The sequence below is a fragment of the Podarcis cretensis genome (assembly GCF_951804945.1).
Source record: "Podarcis cretensis genome assembly, chromosome: 8".
NCBI classification, from domain to species: Eukaryota; Metazoa; Chordata; class Lepidosauria; order Squamata; family Lacertidae; genus Podarcis; species Podarcis cretensis.
In genome coordinates this window covers 89,420,198-89,441,841 of record NC_137177.1, presented here as the reverse complement: position 1 = coordinate 89,441,841, position 21,644 = coordinate 89,420,198, and the positions used below count along the sequence as shown (strand labels likewise).

Here is a 21,644-nt window from a genome sequence, read left to right as displayed (position 1 = left end):
TCAAGAGTCTCCTCCAGCACCATAATTCAAAAGCATCAATTCTTCGGCGATCAGCCTTCTTGATGGTCCAGCTCTCACTTCCATACATCACTACTGGGAAAACCATAGCTTTAACTATACGGACCCTTCATGGATCACTGCCTTGCCGTGGCGAAGGGGCTTGAAGAACTCAGAGAAGCTATGAACTATGCCGAGCAGGGCACCCAAGATGGACAGGTCATAGTGGAGAGTTTTGACCAAACGTGATCCACCTGGAGGAGGAACCGGCAAGCCACTCCAGTATCCCTGCCAAGAAAACTCCATGGACAAAGACAACATGGGTGTAGCCAAGATTTTTTCTTGGGGGGCAGGCCTTTTGTTGGGGATGGCAGAACCTGAGTCTGCTCTGTATTTTTACTGATTTTACTGCTTTAGGGGGGCAGGGAGGGGCAGCTGCCCCCCTTGGCAACGCCCATGCCTGTTAATAAACCCTATTTCTTGAAGACACTGGTCTCCGCTGGGCCTCGAGCCACGTCAAGGAAACCCAAAGCAGCGGCAGCCGCGGGGGTGGGGCTCCTCCCGGGGCCGCTCTCTCGGAAGGAGGCGCGGCGTCGGAGGAGAGGACCCGCCCCGGGCCACCTGAGACCAGGAGGTAGGCGGACAGGAAGGGGCGGCCGCCGGCGGGGAGCGAGAGAGAAGCAGGAAGTTTCGGGGAGCTGGCCGAGGACCGGGAAGCGGCTGCTTGGGGGACCCACTCGACGGGCTGATGGTGAGCTTTCCAGCCGCGCCGAGTTTGCTGCCTTCTCGCCGCCCCGTCCGGCGCCGCGCCTCGACGTGGCTGGGCCGGGAGCGCGGAGCGGGCGCTTGGCCGGGGGGGGAGGGCGGGCGGGCGGGGGCTGCCTCTCGAGGCCGCGTCCCTGGACGAGGGCGCCCCCGCCGCCGGCTTCCCTCCTGGGGTTCCCCCGGCTCTGGCGCGCCTTCCTTGCGCCCTCGGGCTCGGCCGGCGTCGAGGCGGCGCAGGGCAGGAGTGGTGGCGGCGGCGGGGGGGGGGGGGTCCGGCTCCGGCCCCCTCGGGAAACCTCTTTTGCAAGGCTTGGCGCTCTTCCTGGTCTGGGCTGCTGGGGCGAGTTGGGCTCCTCCTCCCGGGCTTCTCCTCGAAACCTTTCCGGCCTTGCCAGGCGCCCTCTAGAAACCAACAAGTGGCACTTGGGCAAGCTGCAGCAACAGTTCGCGGCTTTCCTTGGCAGCCTGTGCCCCCCCCCCACGAGTCCCCGCCCGCTCTTTGTCTTCCCAACATAATAATAATAATAATTTATTATTTGTACCCCGCCCATCTGGCTGGGTTTCCCCAGCCACTCTGGGCGGCTTCCAACAGAGATGAAAAATACACTAAAATGTCACATATTAAAAACTTCCCTGAACAGGGCTGCCTTCAGATGTTTTCTGAATGTCAGGTAGTTGTCCATCGCCTTGACATCCGATGGGAGGGCATTCCCAACAAGCCTGCGAGGCAGGTTAGGCTGGGAGAGGTGGAACTGGCCGTGGCGGAGCGGGGATCCGAACACCGCCCGCCTTGACCCCAAGCCAACACTTGAACTGCTGCAGCCATATAGGAGCCAACTCCTAGGGGGTTGTGGGGTCTTTAGCATCCCAATAAAATATCTGAGGGACCAGCGCCCCCCAAAGTTGATGAGCCTTGCCTTCAAATAGTGCACCGTCTCATATGATCAATTATGCAGGCCTGCCCCCCCCGCCCCATTTTTTATTCAAGTTGTCACCCCTGGCTGCAGCTTAGCTCTCTGGGGGCGGGCACTGAGATCTTGCCCCCAAGGTGCCCCAAATGTCATCCAGTCCTACCCCCGCCAATGCCAGAAGCCCATCGCTGCTGGATCCGTGCTCAGAAACCAATTAAGAAAGGAGAGTCCAGAGCCCGTCCCACTGCTAGGATATTTCTTCTGTTAATCTCATCACTGAAACTTTATTATGCTGCTCTTTTGTCCTCTGGATTCTTCATACACCAGTCCAGCATTCTTGAGCCATAAGCCGTCCAGCTGTCAAATCCATGCTGTACAATTACAGCATATTCAATGGGAATAGTACTTTCCTCCTCACAGAGCTGCCATTTCCAGCACCCTTTACAAACCACAGCTCCCAGAATTATCTGGGGGAAGTCATGCACTTTAAATATATAGTGTGAGGGTTTATCCACACTTGCCTTTCCTCCAGGCAAGGTCTGCACTTTAAAGCTCTGTGTCTGAGCACAAACACCCCTTTTCTTTGCCCCAGAGCTTTCACCACAAAAACCCACTCTTTAAAGCTCACTTGGAGCAAATGGCAATCTGTAGAAAACCTAAACTGACCTTTGCTCTGACTGAGTGCTAAAGAGCAAGATCTCACTGGGGCAAAAAAAATAGAGAAAACATTCTGACATTTAAGTACAGATCTGTGCCTGGAAAAAGTGGGGCAAAAGGTGAGCCCAGAATCTGTTTCTAGACTACATTTCCTGTCACCACCACCCAAGGTTGATGATGGGACCGATGGGAGTTGTAGTCCAAAACATCTGCAGAGCATTTTGTTGGGAGAGGCTGCCATGTTCAATTCCAGCTTCTCATTACTCTTGGCATGCACTGGTTGCTCATTAGCTGTGTAGTGGTTTTTCTACATGGAAATAGCTTTTATGGTCTGTTATCGACTGTCATCACAACAGCTGTGTGAGGTCAGTGGGTTCCGTGGGCAAAAGTGAGTGATAGCAGAGAGCGAGTGCCTATCCCATGACTTGGGTGTGAGCCCAGGACTGCACTGGGTTTTGACCCCTCCTGGGGTGTAACCTCAGCCCTGTATCCCTTGAACTGTGCTGGGTCTTGTACGGAGGGTGCACTTAGCTGTCTCAGGGTGACTGTAAATGGTGGTGGTGTTTTCATTGTGTAGAGAAGCAAGCACAGGGTATAGCAGACCTGCCCTGGTCCAGACTTTTGGACTCCTGCTTTGCATTTCCTAGCAAACAGCTTCCAGGAATAGGTCTGAAGATAAGGCAGCTATTAATTCCAGCCCTGGCAGTGTGTGGGATGTTATACTCCAGTTTTGATGTGAGAGCTGCCAAAAGAATGTTCAAGGAAAAGCCCAGCTTCTTTGTTCTGTGGAATGCTGGATTTTGAAATGCTGGCTGTCCAGGAAAGCCACTTCTCACCCCTCTAGGGTAATCCTTGTACACAGTTTAGATCAGTGGATCTGAAACTTTTTGGGCCACAGCCTCCATAAACTCACCCCCAGTGCCACTTACCCCTGCTGTTGGCATCCGTCTGTCTCTAGAGTCAAACAGTTAGAGATGGCGCCTTCTGTGGCTGCAGTGACTGGTAACCCATAACTGCTGCCTCCCGTGTTGTTTCTGCTGTATTAGCAGCACCGAAGTGACTTTTCTGGGGTGCAGGCCTGGGCAATGTGTATGGAGGTCCTAAGCTGTCCAGACAAGACCCCAGTCTTGGCCTCACTGATGTGGTCCAAAGGAAAGCAGATCAAGACATTTGGCACCAGCTTAACTGCAGGAGTTTCTGGAAGGAGGCATACCAGGTGCCATCTAACCGTCTTAGGGACTCTACTCCAAATTTGCCCGCTACACATCACCCCAAAAAATTATTATTCAGAATAGAGGCTTGCACAACCCATGACCCCATAATAACATAATAAAATTCAAAACAATTAATTGCACATTTATTCAAAATTAAATTCCTTATGCCCTACCTTTAGCTGAATATATTACTGAATTTCTATTATTGCTTGCTTGTATTTGTGGTTCTGTAAAAATTGACCTCCGTTCAGACTCTAGCAGCTATAAGTAGAATGCTAGAGCACAGAGGGCCCCTCCAGATTGCTTTGTTTGTTTGGAGGGTGTACCATAACATGCCGCTGACACAATCATTGTGCATTAAAAGGTAAAGGTAAAGGTACCCCTGCCCGTACAGGCCAGTCTTGACAGACTCTGGGGTTGTGTGCCCATCTCACTTAAGAGGCCAGGGGCCAGCGCTGTCCGGAGACACTTCCGGGTCACGTGGCCAGCGTGACATCGCTGCTCTGGCCAGAGCCAGAGCCAGAGCCGCACACGGAAACGCCGTTTACCTTCCCGCTGGTAAGTGGTCCCTATTTATCTACTTGCACCCGGAGGTGCTTTCCAACTGCTAGGTTGGCAGGCGCTGGGACCGAGCAGCGGGAGCGCACTCCGCCGCAGGGATTCGAACCGCCGACCTTTCGATCGGCAAGTCCTAGGCGCTGAGGCTTTAACCCACAGCGCCACCTGCGTCCCATTGTGCATTAGTGGTGTATTTATCCTGGACCATGCACACATCGTTCCACTTCCCCCGTTGGGAGGTATCCTCTTGCAACAAAGGTGAGACAAAAAAAAGTAAGCCAGAACATTTGTGGAATGAGGAGTTAAAGGATTTCAGCAGGAAATTACAGGACATGCGTTGACCAGAAATGAAGCAGTGTGTCCACCCTGAAACTATTGGTAGGCTCAAACCGTATTGAAAGTGGGACTGCTTATAACTGCCCCAATACCATCAAAGAATTATGAATGCAAATGGAAAAGTGTATCTGGAGCTGCCCAAACTATAATGGCTGAAGCCAAGCCTTTGAACCAACCCTGCAGGAGTGTAAAAATTGTGGGAACGAGAAAACCTGGGTATAGTTTACAAGGTTAAGAATATGACTGTGAAAGAATTAAACCCAATAGTCCTTTGTTCCTTGGCAGCCAAATTAAAGTATTAGAGCTTGCTTATGGAGTTCTGTTTACAAATCCTTAAGACAAACGGAATCAATCCTTTTTGCAAATGCATTTGGGAGTATACAATTTCTAGTAAGGAAAAAAAATCACAGCTGTGGGTTTGGACATCTGTGTGGCGAAAAGGAGCCCCGAGTCAAAGGGTTTGGTGCTTGGAGCCTCTTTGGGGCAGTGAGTGAGGAAAAACATTTCAAGGCACATAAGCGGTATGTGGATCTAGGCACATACCTTGGGGCATGGGAAGAGAAGACATGGCCCCCCAGACCCACAAACTGCCATTATGGCAGCTTGGATGTCAAAGACGCCCCTAGTGAGATCACCCTTCCAACCTCTGGAACTGGAAGTGTGTCACAGAAGAGGCCTGGCATGCGCAGGGAGGAAGTTAAGTACCCCAACATCTAATCTAAGATCATGGCGTCCATATTTCTCTGTGAATCTGAAGCTAAACTATGTAAAATAAAATCCCACCATACTGAGTAGAAATCACTGGAATCTTCCAGCCCTTTAGAGACCTGTAACGTACGTGCTGTTTTTTTCCTGCAATAACCAATTTCCATATATTTTTATACCATAAGGATATAGACATATTTCTTTTAGTCATTTCCACTGTTGTGCTGTAAAAATCCTGACAGCTGACAGCATCCATGTCAAAATTTCCTTTTGGCAAAATGTCTTCGTGGTATATTTCAACATATTTAGTAAGGATAATAGAGGATAAATTTTAATGTGTGTTTTAATAATTTTTTATATCTCCTGAAAGATTTCATTTGAGAATACAGCAGCCTGTGGGCATTCCCACCAGAGACAGGAAAAGTCCTTTTATTCCCTTACTAATTTTTTGAGGAGTTATACCAGTAAAAATGTTTTTAGGTTAGCCAACACTTTCATGGAGAAGGTCAGATAGGCTAAAGCTTGGCATGAATAATAAAAATATTTTTTCCCCATCTATGTTTGAAACAAGAGGAAGAACAAGCAGGTAGTAGGTCCTCTGTGTGTAAACAAAACAGAAATGCTACTGGGTGGCAGAAGCCGAAACTGCTGAACACCTGCTTTGCCTCTGTCTTCACTCAAAAAGAAAGCTGCGCCCAACCTGGTGGTGATATAATAAATGGTGCAGAGTGGTAGCTGCAGCCCAAGATAGGAAGAGGTGGTAATGGAACACCTAGTTACTTTAAATTAATTCAAATCAAATCTCTAATGAGCTGCAGCCAAAGGTACAAAAGTAACTGCAGATGTGATCTCAGAGCCTCTGTCTATAATCAATGAGAATTTGTGGAGAACAAGTGAGATCCCTGTGGACTGGAGATAGGCAGATGTTGTCCCCATCTTCAAAAGCAATAAAAGAAGAGGACCAGGCAACTACCAACTGGTCAGTTTGAGGCTTATAACAGGAAAGATGCCCAGCAATCAGCTGGGTAGCAGGGAAAAAGACGGCTCTCCCTGTTCTGCTGTTAGAGCCCAGGGACAACACTTTTGGCTCCACCAGCATTGCTGGGCTCCAGAGGTTGAAGCCTCTTGCACTACACAAATGCACAGAGTATGGGAAACAAACAGGATGAGAAACCAAAGAAGATGAATTGGAGATTTTAATACAGGATGGCAAATACAACCTGGTAGGCATTGCTGAAACCTGGTGGGATGAGACTCATGACTGAAATGTAGGGATTGAGGGGTATAACCTATTCAGAAGGAATAAGCCAAACAGGAAGGGAGGAGGAGTAGCATTGTATATAACGGATGTGTACACTTCTGAAGAAATCCATGACCTGGAGCATGAAAAGCAGATTGAGATTTATATGGGTAAAAATGGTAGGAGAGAGAAACAACATTGACCTTACTGTGTGTGTCTGCTACAGACCAGCAAGCCACACTACAGACTTGGATGATGCCTTACTAGAGCAGATTACCAAACATTCAAAAGGGAGAGAGATAGTAATCATGAGGGACTTCACCTTCCCTGATATCTGTTGGGACTCAAACTCTGCCAAGAGTGTAAGGTCTAACAAATTCCTCCATTGCATCGCTGACAATTTCATTTCCCAGAAGGTGGAAGAACCAACAAGGGGATCATCTATTTTGGATCTGGTCCTCACCAGTAGGGAAGAACTGATAAATGAAGTGGAAGTCCTGGGAAACTTGAGAGGAAGTGATCATGTTCTCCTGGGTTTCAGGGAAAAAGAGGGAACTGAGCGTAGTCAGAGACACACTCTGGACTTTAAAAAGGCCAATTTCAAAAAAGCTGAAGGAGCTACTGGGTGTGATCCCATGGTCGGAAATACTCAAAGAGAAGGGAGTCTAAGAAGGATGGGAGTTTCTAAAAGGGGAAATATTGAAGGCCCAAATGCAGACGATACCAACAAGAAAGAAAAGTGGGAGGCATCTAAGGAGCTTACAGTTAAGAAGGGCATGTATAAGAGATGGCGAAATCACAAAGGAGAAGTATACACGAGTAGCCAACAGTTGCAGGTTAATGTTCATCGTATTTATAAATGACTTGGATGAAGGAATTGAGGGGATGCTCATCAAATTTGTAGATGACACCAAACTGGGAGGGGTAGCTAATGTCACAGAAGACAGAGACAGAATTCAAAATGACCTTAAGATATTGGAGAACAAGCTAACAAATGAATTTCTGTAGGGACAAATGTAAGTTTCCGCACTTAGGCAGGATGAACCAGATGCACAAATATAGGATGGGGGACACCTGGCTTACTAGCAGTACACGTGAAAAGGATCTCGGGGTCTTGGTGGATCACAAGCTTAACATGAGTCAACAGTGTGATGCAGCAGCAAAAAATAACATTCTATGCGGCATCAACAGAAGTCTAGCGTCCAAATCAAGGGAAATAATAGCACCACTGTATTCTGCCTGGGCCAGACCACACCTGGAATACTGTGTCAAATTCTGGGCACCACAATTCAAGAAGGATGTTTTTTTAATAACATTTTATTAATTTTCCAAAAATAACAACAAAAACATCAAGAATTTTTTTAACCAAGTCGGGCACAATTTAAGAAGGATGTTGACAAGCTGGAAGGTGTGCAGAGGAGGGCAACCAATATGATCAAGGGTCTGGAAACTAAGCCTTATGAGGACCTCTTGAAGTAGCTGGGTATGTTTAGCCTGGAAAAGGGGAGACTGAGAGGAGATACGATGGCCATCTTCAAATATCTTAAGGGCTGTCACATGGAGAGGGGTAGCGTGCTTGCTTTCTCCTGCTCTGGAGCGTAGGACTCAAACCAATAGCTTCAAGTTACAAGAAAGGAGATTCCGACTAAACATTTGAAAAAACTTTCTGACCGTAAGAGCTATTTGACAGTGGAACGGTCTCCCTCGGGAGGCTGTAGACTCTCCTTCCATGGAGGTTTTTAAACAGAGGTTGGGTGGCTATCTGTCATGGATGCTGTAGCTGAGATTCCTGCATTGCAAGGCATTGGACTAGATGACTTTTGGGTCCCTTCCAACTCTGTGATTCTGTTACTTCCCACTAAAGAAACTCTGGGCTGGGGATGAAGGAAACAACAGTCCAAAACATCTAGAGGGCCCCAGGTTGGAGAAGACTCTCTCTCTCTCTCTCTCTCTCTCTCTGTGTGTGTGTGTGTGTGAGAGAGAGAGAGAGAGAGAGAGAGAGAGAGAGAGAACGCGGTTGAGACCCTTCTCAGACCTTCTGGTCTAAGCTGTGCTCGTGATGCCAGGCTGTTGACCGCAGAGAGAGAGAGAGAGCGGTTGAGACCCTTCTCAGACCTTCCGGTCTAAGGTGTGCTCGTGATGCCAGGCTGTTGACCGCAGAGTGGCTCTGCTGGTTCTGGGGGATGCTTGGCATATTCTGCATTCCCAGTGGAAAGTATGTGTCACTTCTGCTGGGGACTTGCTCAAGACCTCTGGTGCCTTCCTGCGCAGCATTCCTGGTTCTTTGCTGCAGCTTCTCCAGAAGCACTGACTTGGCAGCAGGCTCAGGTGCCAGGGCAGGTAGGATGGAGCACCGGTTGAGTGTCTCCCTGCCAACATCCTTAGATGTGTCTGGACCGTGAGCTGGAGTTCTTTGGTCTCAAGTTTTCAGGATTGGCTTCAGAAGATACAGAATGGTTTCATGTGTTGAAGATGGCTGGTTGAAGCAGGGGTTTGGTGTCCTTAAGCTGTGGCGTTTTTGCTCTTTGCTATAGAATTCACCACCAAACCTGGCTGTCCCCAAGCTTTCTTGCCTACCACCAGGTGGTACAACCTGTTTTTAAAAGACTTCAGGCCAGTGAGATGTGGAAATCAAATTCCAGTTACTCTATGACATCTGAAATAAAATCTGTCCACATTTGTTTTATCTGACTTGGTACTAAATGGTTGCAGCCAATGTTAGCTGTACTCAGAGTAGGCCTATGGAAAGAAATGCACATGACTAAGCTCCACTAAGTTCTGTGGGTCTGCTATAAATTGGTGGGATACAGCCCCAAAGCAGGACACTGATGATTCAGCCCCACAACAAATATATTGAAGGCAGCAATTACAGTTAGAAAAATTGAGCCTTAAATAATGTAATACGCTTCTATTCCCTAAAATGGTTTTTATTTTTTATATAAAAGTGACACAGTGGTTAATAGGAAAGGTGGCATCCTGAGTACAGCTGCAATTTCCACACTGATCATTACAGGGTCTGTCATAACTGATAATTAGTTTTTCTTTCATACAATAGTAATGAAATAAAATAGAATCAGTGGAGACTGCCCATTGTATCTCTGCATTAGTTCAGAAGACATGTGTTGTGGTGTCCAGAAATTGTGGCTATGGTGACTGCACAGGAGCCAACTCCAGGGGGCCATGGGGGCTTGGGCACCCATAATAATATAATTATGGGGGCTGGGCACCCACAAAGTCAGTGAGCAAAACCAGAGGGAGGCAGCCAACCAGCCTCTGTGGCTCTGCCTCTGAGACAGAAGCAGTTCAGCCCCACCCTCTGCAGTCAACAAGTGAGGCCCCCTTTCCAGGGAGGTGGGGCTCAGATGCAGAGGCAGAATATCTGCCTCCATGTCTGAGCCCCTCCCCACGGAAAAGGGTGCCTTGCTGGCTGCGAGGAGGAGGAGGAAGAGCCCCCCACCAAAAGCGCAATGCGACTTTGTGCATTGTGCAAGTGTGTGTGTGTGTGTGTGTGTGTGTGTGATGTCTCACGTCCTCGTTATGGTGGCGAGCACTCACAATCCCGAGGGTGAGATGGCACCCCTGGGTGACTGCAGTCTCCACTTCTGGAGTTTGGTTGTCTTTGCTTTCTTATCCCCAAGTTTGGTCATCTGACTCTGATAATTTCTGAGGAAACAACTCTGTGGAATTCTTGAGTGAATCTGGTGATACCAGGATTGCAACATCTCTGTGAATAAGGATGACGAATGGTTTCTCTTCCTTGAGACAAGTATTGTTTATCTGTTTGGCCTTGTCTAACACTCCTGGCATTTTAGTGGGGTTTTTAATAATGCTGAGTTCCTCCTGTGCTTTAATTAATATGAATTGTACATAATATAGCATAATTAATATATAATAAAGTGCATCTATGGGACGCAGGTGGCGCTGTGGGTTAAAGCCTCAGCGCCTAGGACTTGCCGATCGAAAGGTCGGCGGTTCGAATCCCTGCGGCGGGGTGCGCTCCCGCTGCTCGGTCCCAGCGCCTGCCAACCTAGCAGTTCGAAAGCACCTCCGGGTGCAAGTAGATAAATAGGGACCGCTTACCAGCGGGAAGGTAAACGGCGTTTCCGTGTGCGGCTCTGGCTCGCCAAAGCAGCGATGTCACGCTGGCCACGTGACCCGGAAGTGTCTCCGGACAGCGCTGGCCCCTGGCCTCTTAAGTGAGATGGGCGCACAACCCCAGAGTCTGTCAAGACTGGCCCGTACGGGCAGGGGTACCTTTACCTTTACCTTTAAAGTGCATCTTCACATAGTCCATAGTTAAACTATGGGATTTGATCCCACAAGGTGCAGTAATGGCCAGCAACCTAGATGGCTTTCAAAGAGGATTAGGCGAGCGATGACTCCCAGTCTCTCCCCAAGGGCTCGATTGCTGCACAGTTAAGAACAGAACTGGGCCTCCCCTCCATTGTTGCGAGAGTCCACATTAGAATTATTAGTTTTTATTGTAAATTAATCAAAGCCCCAGGTTCCCTTTTAGCCAGGCAAGCCTTTTTAACTTGTTCTCATAGCAATAAATGGTCCAAGGCCATGGAGACTATTACTGCACGCTACTCCCTCCCAGATCTGGACACGCTGTCAGCTTGGGATCAACATAAAATCCGGGCCTGGATTCTTACAAGAGACGAGGCCATGGACCGGGCACAGTCCACCACAGCTCGCCTCTCCATGTGGCTCCCTAAAGTGAAAGTGGTAAGATCATTTGCCAATTACTTGATAGACCTGACGGAGCCCAATTTGAGAAGAGCGTTTACCATGGCCCGTTTCCATTCTATACCCACGGCCTTCCTGCAGGGGATTTACTCTAAGACCCCTATTACTCAGCGTCTATGTTCATGCACAATGAATGAAGTAGAGGACTTCATACATTTCCTTTTCTACTGCCCTATTTATGAACCAATAAGATCCAAGCTCCTCCGCTTGATCCCGTCCACCATCACATCTAAGGAAGACTGTTTGAAATCGCTTCTTGTGGACGCAAATCCCCAAGTTTCACGTGGGGTGGCAATCTTTATAGTGCAGGCCTTGAAACTCAGGGCTACTCTGGGTAGTATGTTCTAGACCTGGACCGGTTTTATAATAATAATAATAATAATAATAATAATAATAATAATAATTTATTATTTATACCCCGCCCATCTGGCTGGGCCTCCCCAGCCACTCTGGGCGGCTTCCATAAAAACCAAAAATACAGTAAAATATCACACGTTAAAAACTTCCCTGAACAGGGCTGCCTTAAGATGTCTTCTGAATGTCAGGTAGTTGTTTTAATTCTTTCATTACCTTTTAATTCTTTCATTACCTTTTTAACCTAATGTGCCGAGCCTATTTTGGGGCCATTATATGCTTTATATTCATCCGCATTCTAGATTCCCGGCGCCGGCAACTAAATCTTTACATTATTGTCTTAGGGTAATTTAAATGTCATAACCCCAGTAATATCGTTTTGAATCTTGTTTGGTTGCTTGTCTATACCATTTTTAGTTTGTTTTATCCTGCTATGGCGGGACGCAGGTGGCGCTGTGGGTTAAAGCCTCAGCGCCTAGGGCTTGCCGATCGAGAGGTCGGCGGTTCGAATCCCTGCGGCGGGGTGCGCTCCCGCTGCTCGGTCCCAGCGCCTGCCAACCTAGCAGTTTGAAAGCACCTCCGGGTGCAAGTAGATAAATAGGGACCGCTTACCAGCGGGAAGGTAAACGGCGTTTCCGTGTGCGGCTCTGGCTCGCCAGAGCAGCGATGTCACGCTGGCCACGTGACCCGGAAGTGTCTCCGGACAGCGCTGGCCCTTGGCCTCTTAAGTGAGATGGGCGCACAACCCCAGAGTCTGTCAAGACTGGCCTGTACGGGCAGGGGTACCTTTACCTTTACCTATCCTGCTATGGCTGTATGCTAATGCAGTAAAGGTTTTGACTGACTCCCAGTCACAATTCCTATGTTCTCCCCACTTTCAGAGGTAATGTTCCTCTGAATACTGGCCGCTGGGTTAGAGCGCTGTGGCTAGAGTGCTGTGGCAACCAGGTCCTGCCTGCAAGCTTTCCATTGGGGCATCTGGTTGACCAACTGAAAACAGGATGCTGGATTAGATGGGCCTTTGGCCTCATCCAGCAGCCCAGCTCTTTGTAATGTTCTAATAATGTAAAAATACATTATGGTTTTAACAGTCTTAATGTCACAGCACCTGTATGGTGCAAAAAGTTGCGCTCAAGGAAATGCAATGCTTGGGCTGAAGACAGCGGTGGAGCAAGCCGATCGGGCACCTGGGGTGGTGGGCATGCCCTGTGCCCTGTGCACATTTTTTTTAGTCCTAAACTAAAACTCCTAAAATGTTCCCTTTCCTCCTTGGGAAGTTAAATTTTCTCCAGCCCCCTGATAATCTGGTTGCCCCTTTCTTCACCTTACCCAGTTCTACAATGTCCCTTTTGAGGTGTGGCAACCAGAGCTGTTTACAGTATTCTAAGGACAGTCAAACCATAGAAATGTATAAAGGCATTATGATACTGGCAATTGTGGAACAGAGATCTTTTCTGAACAGGGGCCTAGGCAGTCAGCAGCTCCTTCATTCACAATCCCCTGGATCAACCTTGCACAGTCTGTCAATGGAGGCAGTGATGGCTACCAACCTAGATGGCTTAAAAATAGGATTGGACAAATTCATGGAGGAGAGGGCTATCGATGGCTACTAGCCAGGATGACTGTTCTGCATCCACGATTGGAGGCAGCAATGCTTCTGAAGACCAGTTGCTGGAAGCCACAGGAAGGGTTTCTCAAGTGCATTCTTCTTTATGTTTTGTGAGGGTTGTGCAGAAGACCTTTCCCATCCCATATTTGTTGGTGTGTGGGACTCTGGGAGCTCCATTTGCATTTCCTTCTTCCGGTTGCCAGCATCCATGGCTGACCCAGGTCTTCCATCCTAAGCCCCCTTCCTTCCTTCTCTTCCCTCCAGGAGGGTGGAAGCGCCCCCGGGATGGCAAGCGACAAGGTGAAGAACCTCCAGAGTGAGGTGGAGGGTGTCAAGAACATCATGACGCAGAACGTGGAGCGTATGCTGGCAAGGGGAGAGAACCTGGACCACCTGCGCAACAAGACGGAGGACCTGGAAGCGACGGTAGGTTCTGAGACTTGTGCTCTGAGCAGAGCTGAGCTGAGCTCTGGTCAGACCTCACCTGGAGTACTGTGTCCAGTTCTGGGCACCACAGTTCAAGAAGGACACTGACAAACTGGAACGTGTCCAGAGGAGGGCAACCAAAATGGTCAAAGGCCTGGAAACGATGCCTTATGAGGAACGGCTAAGGGAGCTGGGCATGTTTAGCCTGGAGAAGAGGAGGTTAAGGGGTGATATGATAGCCATGTTCAAATATATAAAAGGATGTCACATAGAGGAGGGAGAAAGGTTGTTTTCTGCTGCTCCAGAGAAGCAGACACGGAGCAATGGCTCCAAACTACAAGAAAGAAGATTCCACCTAAACATTAGGAAGAACTTCCTGACAGTAAGAGTTGTTCAACAGTGGAATTTGCTGCCAAGGAGTGTGGTGGAGTCTCCTTCTTTGGAGGTCTTTAAGCAGAGGCTTGACAACCATATGTCAGGAGTGCTCTGATGGTGTTTCCTGCTTGGCAGGGGGTTGGACTCGATGGCCCTTGTGGTCTCTTCCAACTCTATGATTCTATGATTCTATGAGTCGAAGGGGGTGAGGTTTTCACGGGAGACCACCAAGCTCCTTTCATTGAAGAGTGGGAGGGACTTGCCTAGTGACTTGGTAGAGAAGAGAAGAGTCCCCAAGCAAGCATTGGGGAAAGTGACGGTAGTTCCTAGAATCCCAAGGGTCATCTAGATCAGTGTTCCCCAACCTTGGGCCTCCAGCTGTTTTTGGACTACAACTCCCATCATCCCTTGCCACTGGTCTTGCTAGTCAGGGATGATGGGAGTTGTAGTCCAAAAACAGCTGGAGGCACAAGGTTGGGGAACACTGATCTAGATCAATCCCGTGTAATGCAGAAATCACAGTTAAAGAATCTATGGCAGATGGCCATCCAGTCTCCGTTTCGAAACCAATGAAGGAGAGTCCACCATCTTCCGAGGGAGTCTGTTCCACTGTCAAGCAGCTCTTACTGTGAGAAAGTTATTCCTATTCAGTTTTTATTGATTTTCATTATTACATATACACATAGAATACATACAGTGGTGCCCCGCAAGACGAATGCCTCGTAAGAAGAAAAACTCGCAAAACGAAAGAGTTTTTTGTTTTTTGAGTTGCTTCGCAAGACGAATTTCCCTATGGGCTTGCTTCGCAAGACGAAAACGTCTTGCAAGTTTGTTTCCTTTGTCTTGCAAGTTTGTTTCCTTTTTCTTAAAACCATGGATTCACTTTGAGGAGCAACTCATAGCACGCGGTGCGGTAGCCCTTTTTGAGGTTTTTGAAGACTTTGGTGATTTTTGAAGCTTTTCCAAAGTCCGTGCTTTTTCGCAAGACGAAAAAACTCGTGGAATGAATTAATTTCGTCTTGCGAGGCACCACTGTACACTCATTATACATTTGTCCATCCACCTAAGCCTTAAGCTCTGCCGAGCTTCGGACTTCCCTCCGTCTCTTCGGTAAGTATCATATAGTTATAACATCGCGTATTCTATCTAATAAAAAAAAAAGAGAGAGAAAGTTATTCCTAATGTTTAGTTAGAATCTCCTTTCTTGTAATTTGGGTCCACTGGTCTGGGTCCTTTGTTCTGCACCAGCAGAAAACAACCTCACTCCATCTAACATGGGACAGCCCCTTAAATATTTGAAGATGGTTATTCCTGGTTATTGGGGGGTTGGACTCTTGGTCTCTTCCAACTCCACAATGTTATGATTTGATTCTCTCTCAATGTTCTCTTCTCCAGGCTAAACATACCCAACTACCTTAACTGTTCCTCATAAGGTTTGTAGACCCTTGATCATCTTGGTCACTCCCTCTGCACATGTTTCAGCTTGTCAATACAATTCTTAAACTGTGCTGTCAAGAATAGGATACAAAACTCCAAGTGAGATCTGACCAAGGCAGAGTAAAGTTGTACTCTTCCATTCCTGAGCAGACTCATGTTAGGCTTGCAGTCTACAAAGACCCCTAGATCCCTTTCACATGTACTACTGGCCAGCCTGGTGTCCCCCATCTTACATTTGTACATCTGGTTATCTCTGCTTGTGCCACATCTGCAAGTTTCCATTGGAAGGAAAGATGTTTTCCAGTTAGAAACACAGACCTAGGGAACCTGTGGCTGTCTTAAGTTTTGCTGAACTACAGCTCCCATAATCCCTGACCATTGGCCATGCTGCCTCAGGATGATGGGAGGAGGCACCTGGAGGGTGCAGACCCCCTGCCCTCAGCAAACTTGCTCTGAGCTTGAGAGCTTCAGTTTGAAGGGGAAGTTGCTCATGGATAAATCAGGGGCTTTTTCAACATTGCTGGGGCTCTGGCAATAGTGCCATCAAAACCATAAGGTGTGACTTGGTATGATCCTCTGGTTTTCCACACAGGTTCAAGGATGTTGCAAGTGGCAAGCATGTTCTAACTCTATAGGTGTATTTAGACATGTGTTTGTAGCCCACTGTACAACCAACGGAGGCATTCTTTGCCTTCACAGTGTTTCTGCTGCAAATTAAAACTCCTCCTCCTTATCCACGGATAACAGTGCCTCAGCCCAGCCACTGCTCAGAATTCAGAGCGGGCAAAATGTTTAGCTCCTTTGGCTTTCAAGTGTGATTTCCCCTGCAAGTAGCCTGCACACCTGTCCTGTTTGGACGGGGTCTTAAGTCCCTCCTTACCACAGAGAGGGACTTGCACCCAGCACATTTTCTTCCCAGCTGCTCTGAAAATAACATGCAGGTTTTCTCCATGGTGCGCAGCTGATCCCAGTTGTCCTTTTATCATTCCCAACTTGGGCTCTTCTAAACCGAGGTCTCCTCTGACTCAAAAGTCAGAATCTGGCATGTCATTTCTAGAGACAATTTGGTCTGCATTAGCTGTGTGAGCAGCCTAGGGGTGCTGAAGCAGAGGGTGGGCAAGGCGCAAGGCCCAGCTCCTTTTAGGCAGCGCTCCAGAGGTCCTGTGTCTAAGGAGCATAGTGGACAGGGTGGAGCTGTTTGTAGTGTGGCTGATTAATCCCTGAGCAGCCCAGGAAGGCCCCAACCACCCTCTGCCCTTTATTCTACCTTTGGTATTTACAACTTGCTAAGCTGTTTCTTGGTAAGAGGCGGAGCAGTTGGCCGTACCACCTAAGACTAGCGTACAGGAATGTGCAAGATTTTAGCTGACTTTTGTTTTTGTTTTTTTTTTAATTTTTTATTAAGAGTTTTAATAATACAATAAAGAAAAAAAGACAGAATAAACAGAAAACATCGAAAGAATAAAACAAACATAAGATTTTACATCTTGTAATAGCCATCTTTTCTTCATTTTTCCCTTTTGGACTTCCTCACGTCTCTCGCTCCTACATTCCAAGTTAATAAAACTTTAGCCAGCAACTTATCACCTTATTTTCATTCTTATTGTACACAATTCCAATATTTTATCCCTAACTTTGAATATTTTTATCAAAATCCTGAATACCTAATTTTAACATGATATTCATTCAAAATTTATCTTTCTCATGAAATTCACTCATTCTCATAATCTTTTCCGCTAACTTTATGGTGCCCTGTTGTTTTCAAATCTCTCATCCTTCTTAACACTCATACAATTTACAATGTTTTTGAAGATAGTCCTTAAATTTCTTCCAATCCTCCTCCACTGCTTCTTCTCCCAGGTCTCGGATTCTGCCGGTCATTTCTGCTAACTCCATGTAGTCCATCAGTTGCATCTGCCATTCTTCCAACGTGGGCAAATCTTGGGTTTTCCAGTGTTTGGCGACAAGTATCCTTGCTGCTGCTGTTGCATACATAAATAATGTTTGGTCCTTCTTTAACACCCTCTGGCCAACAATGCCCAAAAGGAAGGCCTCTGGTTTCTTAGGAAAGGTATACTTAAATACCTTTTTCAGCTCATTATATATCATTTCCCAGAAGGCCTTAACCCTAGGGCAAGTCCACCAGAGGTGAAAGAATGTTCCTTCAGTTTCCTTGCATTTCCAACACTTGTTATCTGGCAGGTGATATATTTTAGCTAGCTTGACTGGGGTCATGTACCACCTATATATAATTTTCATAATATTTTCTTTCAAGGCATTACATGCCGTAAACTTCATACCGGTAGTCCATAACTTTTCCCAGTCAGCAAACATAATATTATACCCAATATCCTGTGCCCATTTTATCATAGCTGATTTAACCGTTTCATCCTGTGTGTTCCACCTCAGCAGCAAGTTATACATTCTTGAAAGTAATTTAGTCTTAGGTTCTAATAGTTCTGTTTCCAATTTCGATTTTTCCACTTGGAATCCTAACTTTTTATCCAATTTAAAAGCCTCTTTAATCTGAGTGTAATGTAACCAATCTCACACTTTATCTTTAAGTTTCTCCATACTCTGCAATCTCCAATTATCTCCATCTCTTTCTAATATTTCCCAATATTTCGGCCATTTGACCTCCATATTGGGTCTTTTCACAGCCTTAGCTTCCATAGGTGATAACCACCTTGGGGTCTTGTTTTCTAATAAGTCTTTATATTTTATCCAGACATTAAACACTGCTTTCCTTACAATATGGTTCTTGAGATTTTAGCTGACTTTTGAATCTGTCACCTGGGTTTGGTGGCTGGAAAGTTGCTCAGCAGCCTTAATTGGGGGTACCTGATCGAAACAGGGTGCCATGAGCTGCCGTTGTTGTTGTTGTTGTTGTTGTTGTTGTTGTTTTTGTTATTTCAATTTATTATCCAGCCCTTCAACAAATGCTCCCAGGATGGGTAATACAACAGTTGAATAAAAATATTAACTATAAAATATCTACAGAATTCCAGAGACACTTTCAACACAGAGACACACTTGCTAATTATTATTTTATTGGCGTTTTTATCCCGGTTTTCAGCACACATAAAAAGTGCTCTCAAGCTCAGCTTACAAATATAAACGAGAAGATTGCCCTCAGGCTTACAACTCAAAAGGAAATAGGTCGAGGGGAGGGGGAAACAAGCACTAATCCTTAGTTTTGGAGGTCTTGAGCAGCAGGAATGAAAAGAATTTGGAGCAGAGCCAAGCATTTGCTGGTCTCTTAGCAGAGCTGATGGAGAGGCCCTGCAGTTCCATTCCTGATGGAATGGCTGCTGTAGATGGCCTGATAGAGCTGCAGAAGATGCAAAGAGCACATAGACTACTGCCATGCATTGTGTGTTGGGCTGCCTTGAATGACTGGAAACCACAGCTAGGTGGCCACTTTAATAACTGGGACTAGGCATTCTGAACCCATCACAATGATTATAGCCTGGCTGCCAGTCCATTTCTGTGCCAAATTTACAACTGCTGGGTTTGACCTATATTGGGACGCCAGTAACATTAGGAAAGGAACTGAAAATAAAACTGCTGGTAACTTGATGCAGTTACACAAATCTGTTGTACAACTGCATTTGGAATACTATGTTCACTTCTGGTTGACTTTCCTCAAAAAAGGGTTTTGCAGAGTTTGGAAAGCTCCAGGAAAAGGCAAGCAACTGATCAAGGGAATGGAGCAACTCCCCTGGGGGTTTGCAGTGTTTGGGACTTCTAAGTTGAGCAAAAAGGTGAGACAATAGAATTGTATAAATGATGCATAGCATGGAGGAAGGTTGTCCTCCGTCTCTCATAGCGCTGTAACTGGCATCTGGAGAGTGCTGCTAGCAGGTTTCCCACAGGCCACTGTGATAAAAGGATGCTTCACTAGATGGGCCATGGCCTGATCCAGCAGGACTCATCTCACGTTCTTAATTCTTGTTTGTGTTTTGTGAAGAGACCTTTCCCGTCCCACATTGGTTGGTGTGTGGCTGAGGGGGTCTCTCTCCTGTGTTCACAGCTCTCTCTCTCTCTCCATTGCAGTCGGAACACTTCAAGACAACCTCACAGAAGGTGGCACGCAAGTACTGGTGGAAGAATGCCAAGATGATCATCATCATCTGCATCATTGTGGCCATCATCCTGATCTTGATCATTCTCTTTGCTACGGGTGTCATCCCAACCTAACTCTCTTCCTCCTGGCATTGGATCTTCTCGGCTCACTCCAACCCTGGCTCCTGTCTGCCACTGCTTCTCTTAGTCCTCAAAATTACCAACGGAACCACCAGGCCCTTGGCTGAGCACAGCCGTCAGGGGTCCTTGACTGCTCCTTCAGAACACACAAACACACTCCCCTCCCTAGACTTCCTTACCAGCTCCTCCTCTCTTTAGCCTCAGGGCAATAAGAATCTCTGCCACCAGACCTTAAGAGCTTCGTTTCCACACTCCCTAAGTTTCCAAATTCACCTGGGACTCGCTGACCCCCCCACTCCAGCCTGCAGATACTGGTGCCAACAACTGTTTGCGATGCAATTCCTGTTATCTGTGCCTGGCAGCTGCCAAGGTTCCCTTCATCTCTCCTGCTCCCTGGAGGGTTCTGATTCCCTAAAGTGCCTTTAGCTGCTCCTTCCCAAGCAGCCTCTTTGAGGGACCTGGTTGGGTCACTCCCATCTCAATTAGGTGACAGTGTTGACCAACGTTGCTTGGGGGAAGGGATCAGCGTTCCCTGTTGGCCAGAATGGGTTTGGGGAGCCCCAGAAGCCCTATGGGGGGATGCTCCTTGTATAGAGGTTTTCTTGGTAATTAATGTTTGGGGTGGGGAAATGTCTGTATTCTCCTTTAAAAGCAGGGATGGGCATTGTGCAGAGGGCGTCCAGGCATCCAAGTCTCCTGTGAACACTTTGGAGAGGAGACGTTTGTCCATAAGTGGCTTTTAAAAAACCCCAAAACTATGAGGCAGGTTTGTTTGTTTTTTAAAGGTGCTCTAAGTTTCTGCTTCATTCACTGTTGTGTATTTAGTTCCCCTTGACAGCCTTTGCCAATCAAGTACCCTCCAGGTGTTTTAGGTTACAGCTCCCATCACTACTGGGGCTGGTATGAGTTTGTAGTCCAAAACATCTGGAGAATGCCCGTATGGCCCAGGCTGCCTTAGACCTTGATTCTGAGGCAGGCCTTTCTCCTGGGGTGTGCCACCCTGAATGGCAGAGCATGGGAGCCTGTTTCTCTGCCCCTCTTCCTCTGCCTGCCCTGGCCCTCCGCTCCAGGGCTTCTGCCTTTCCTGATCAAGTTCCTTGGATCTTTGCAGGGTCTCCGCTGTAGCTGATGGTTTTGTTTTTGTTGTTTCTCCCTGCATACACAGATTTGCTCACTGTAATAAATGTATTTATAAGTAATTGGCTAATACAGAAATCCGTTTAGAAGAAGCTTGTCTCTGTGACTCATTTCATAGAACTGTGGGATGGACCTTGGGGCTGACAGAAAAGGAGAGGAAGCTGTGTGGGCCTGTAAGAAAAAAAAAATGTGTGTGTGTGTGTAATTTTTGTGTGTGTCATGGGAAAAAGAAGGTACACCCTCTTTGAATTCTGTGGTTTTACAGATGTGGACGTAATAACAACCAGCTGTTCCCTAGCAGGTCTTAGGTAAATACAACCTCTGATGAACAACAACAAATGACATTACACCAAGTCATGATTTATTTGACAGAAATAAATCCAAAATAGAGAAGCCATGTGTGAAAAACTAAGCACACCTTATGACTCAGCAGCTTGTAGAACCACCTTTAGCAGCAATAACTTAAAGTTATTGTTTTCTGTATGACTTTATCAGTCTCTCACATTGTTGTGGAGGACTTTTCTCACTTTTGGAGATTTGAACACTGGTCTCCTAGGTCTTAGTCCAACACACTAACCCAGTGTTTCTGGATCTTGGGTCCCCAGCTTGTTGTTTGACTACAACTCCTATCATCCCTAGTTAGCAGGACCAGTGGTCAGGGATGATGGGAGTTGTAGTCAAACAACAGCTGGTGGCCCAAGATCAAGAAACACTGCTCTAACCTCTACACCACACTGGCTCTCAGATCCCAAAATCTGTATTAGGGCCAGTACTTTTTCTTTTTCTTCTTTTTGAAAAAGGGTGCCGGTACAGTCCATGAAGTTGTTACAGTAAGTGCCACGCTTTTAACATTTGAAATCATAGGTGCCCAGTACTGTGTATCCTTGAGTAACCCCCCTCCCCAAAGCACCGATTACATGACAGATTTTACAAAATAGTGTGCTAGCTTTTGTCTGCTGCAGAACACT

General features: G+C 46.9%; 1 protein-coding gene across 2 annotated transcripts; it reads left to right on the top strand.

The window, feature by feature from the left end:
• Positions 1–516: 516 nt before the first annotated feature.
• Positions 517–20,768, top strand: VAMP8 (vesicle associated membrane protein 8). 2 transcript variants are annotated; one of them, XM_079987648.1, is made up of 3 exons: positions 517–631; positions 13,360–13,521; positions 19,390–20,768. In XM_079987648.1, the coding sequence occupies exons 2-3, from the start codon at positions 13,381–13,383 to the stop codon at positions 19,531–19,533; spliced, it is 285 nt and encodes a 94-aa protein (XP_079843774.1). In that variant the 5' UTR covers positions 517–631; positions 13,360–13,380; the 3' UTR covers positions 19,534–20,768. The 2 variants fall into 2 exon arrangements, with proteins under 2 accessions (XP_079843774.1, XP_079843773.1); XM_079987647.1 differs by having other exon boundaries at positions 593–748.
• The last annotated feature ends 876 nt before the right edge of the window (positions 20,769–21,644 follow it).

Bases quoted from the DNA above. Each gene is read 5' to 3' on its own strand.
- VAMP8 (XM_079987647.1), top strand. The intron at 13,522-19,389 runs GTAGGTTCTGAG...TCTCCATTGCAG, and splicing joins CGGAGGACCTGGAAGCGACG to TCGGAACACTTCAAGACAAC.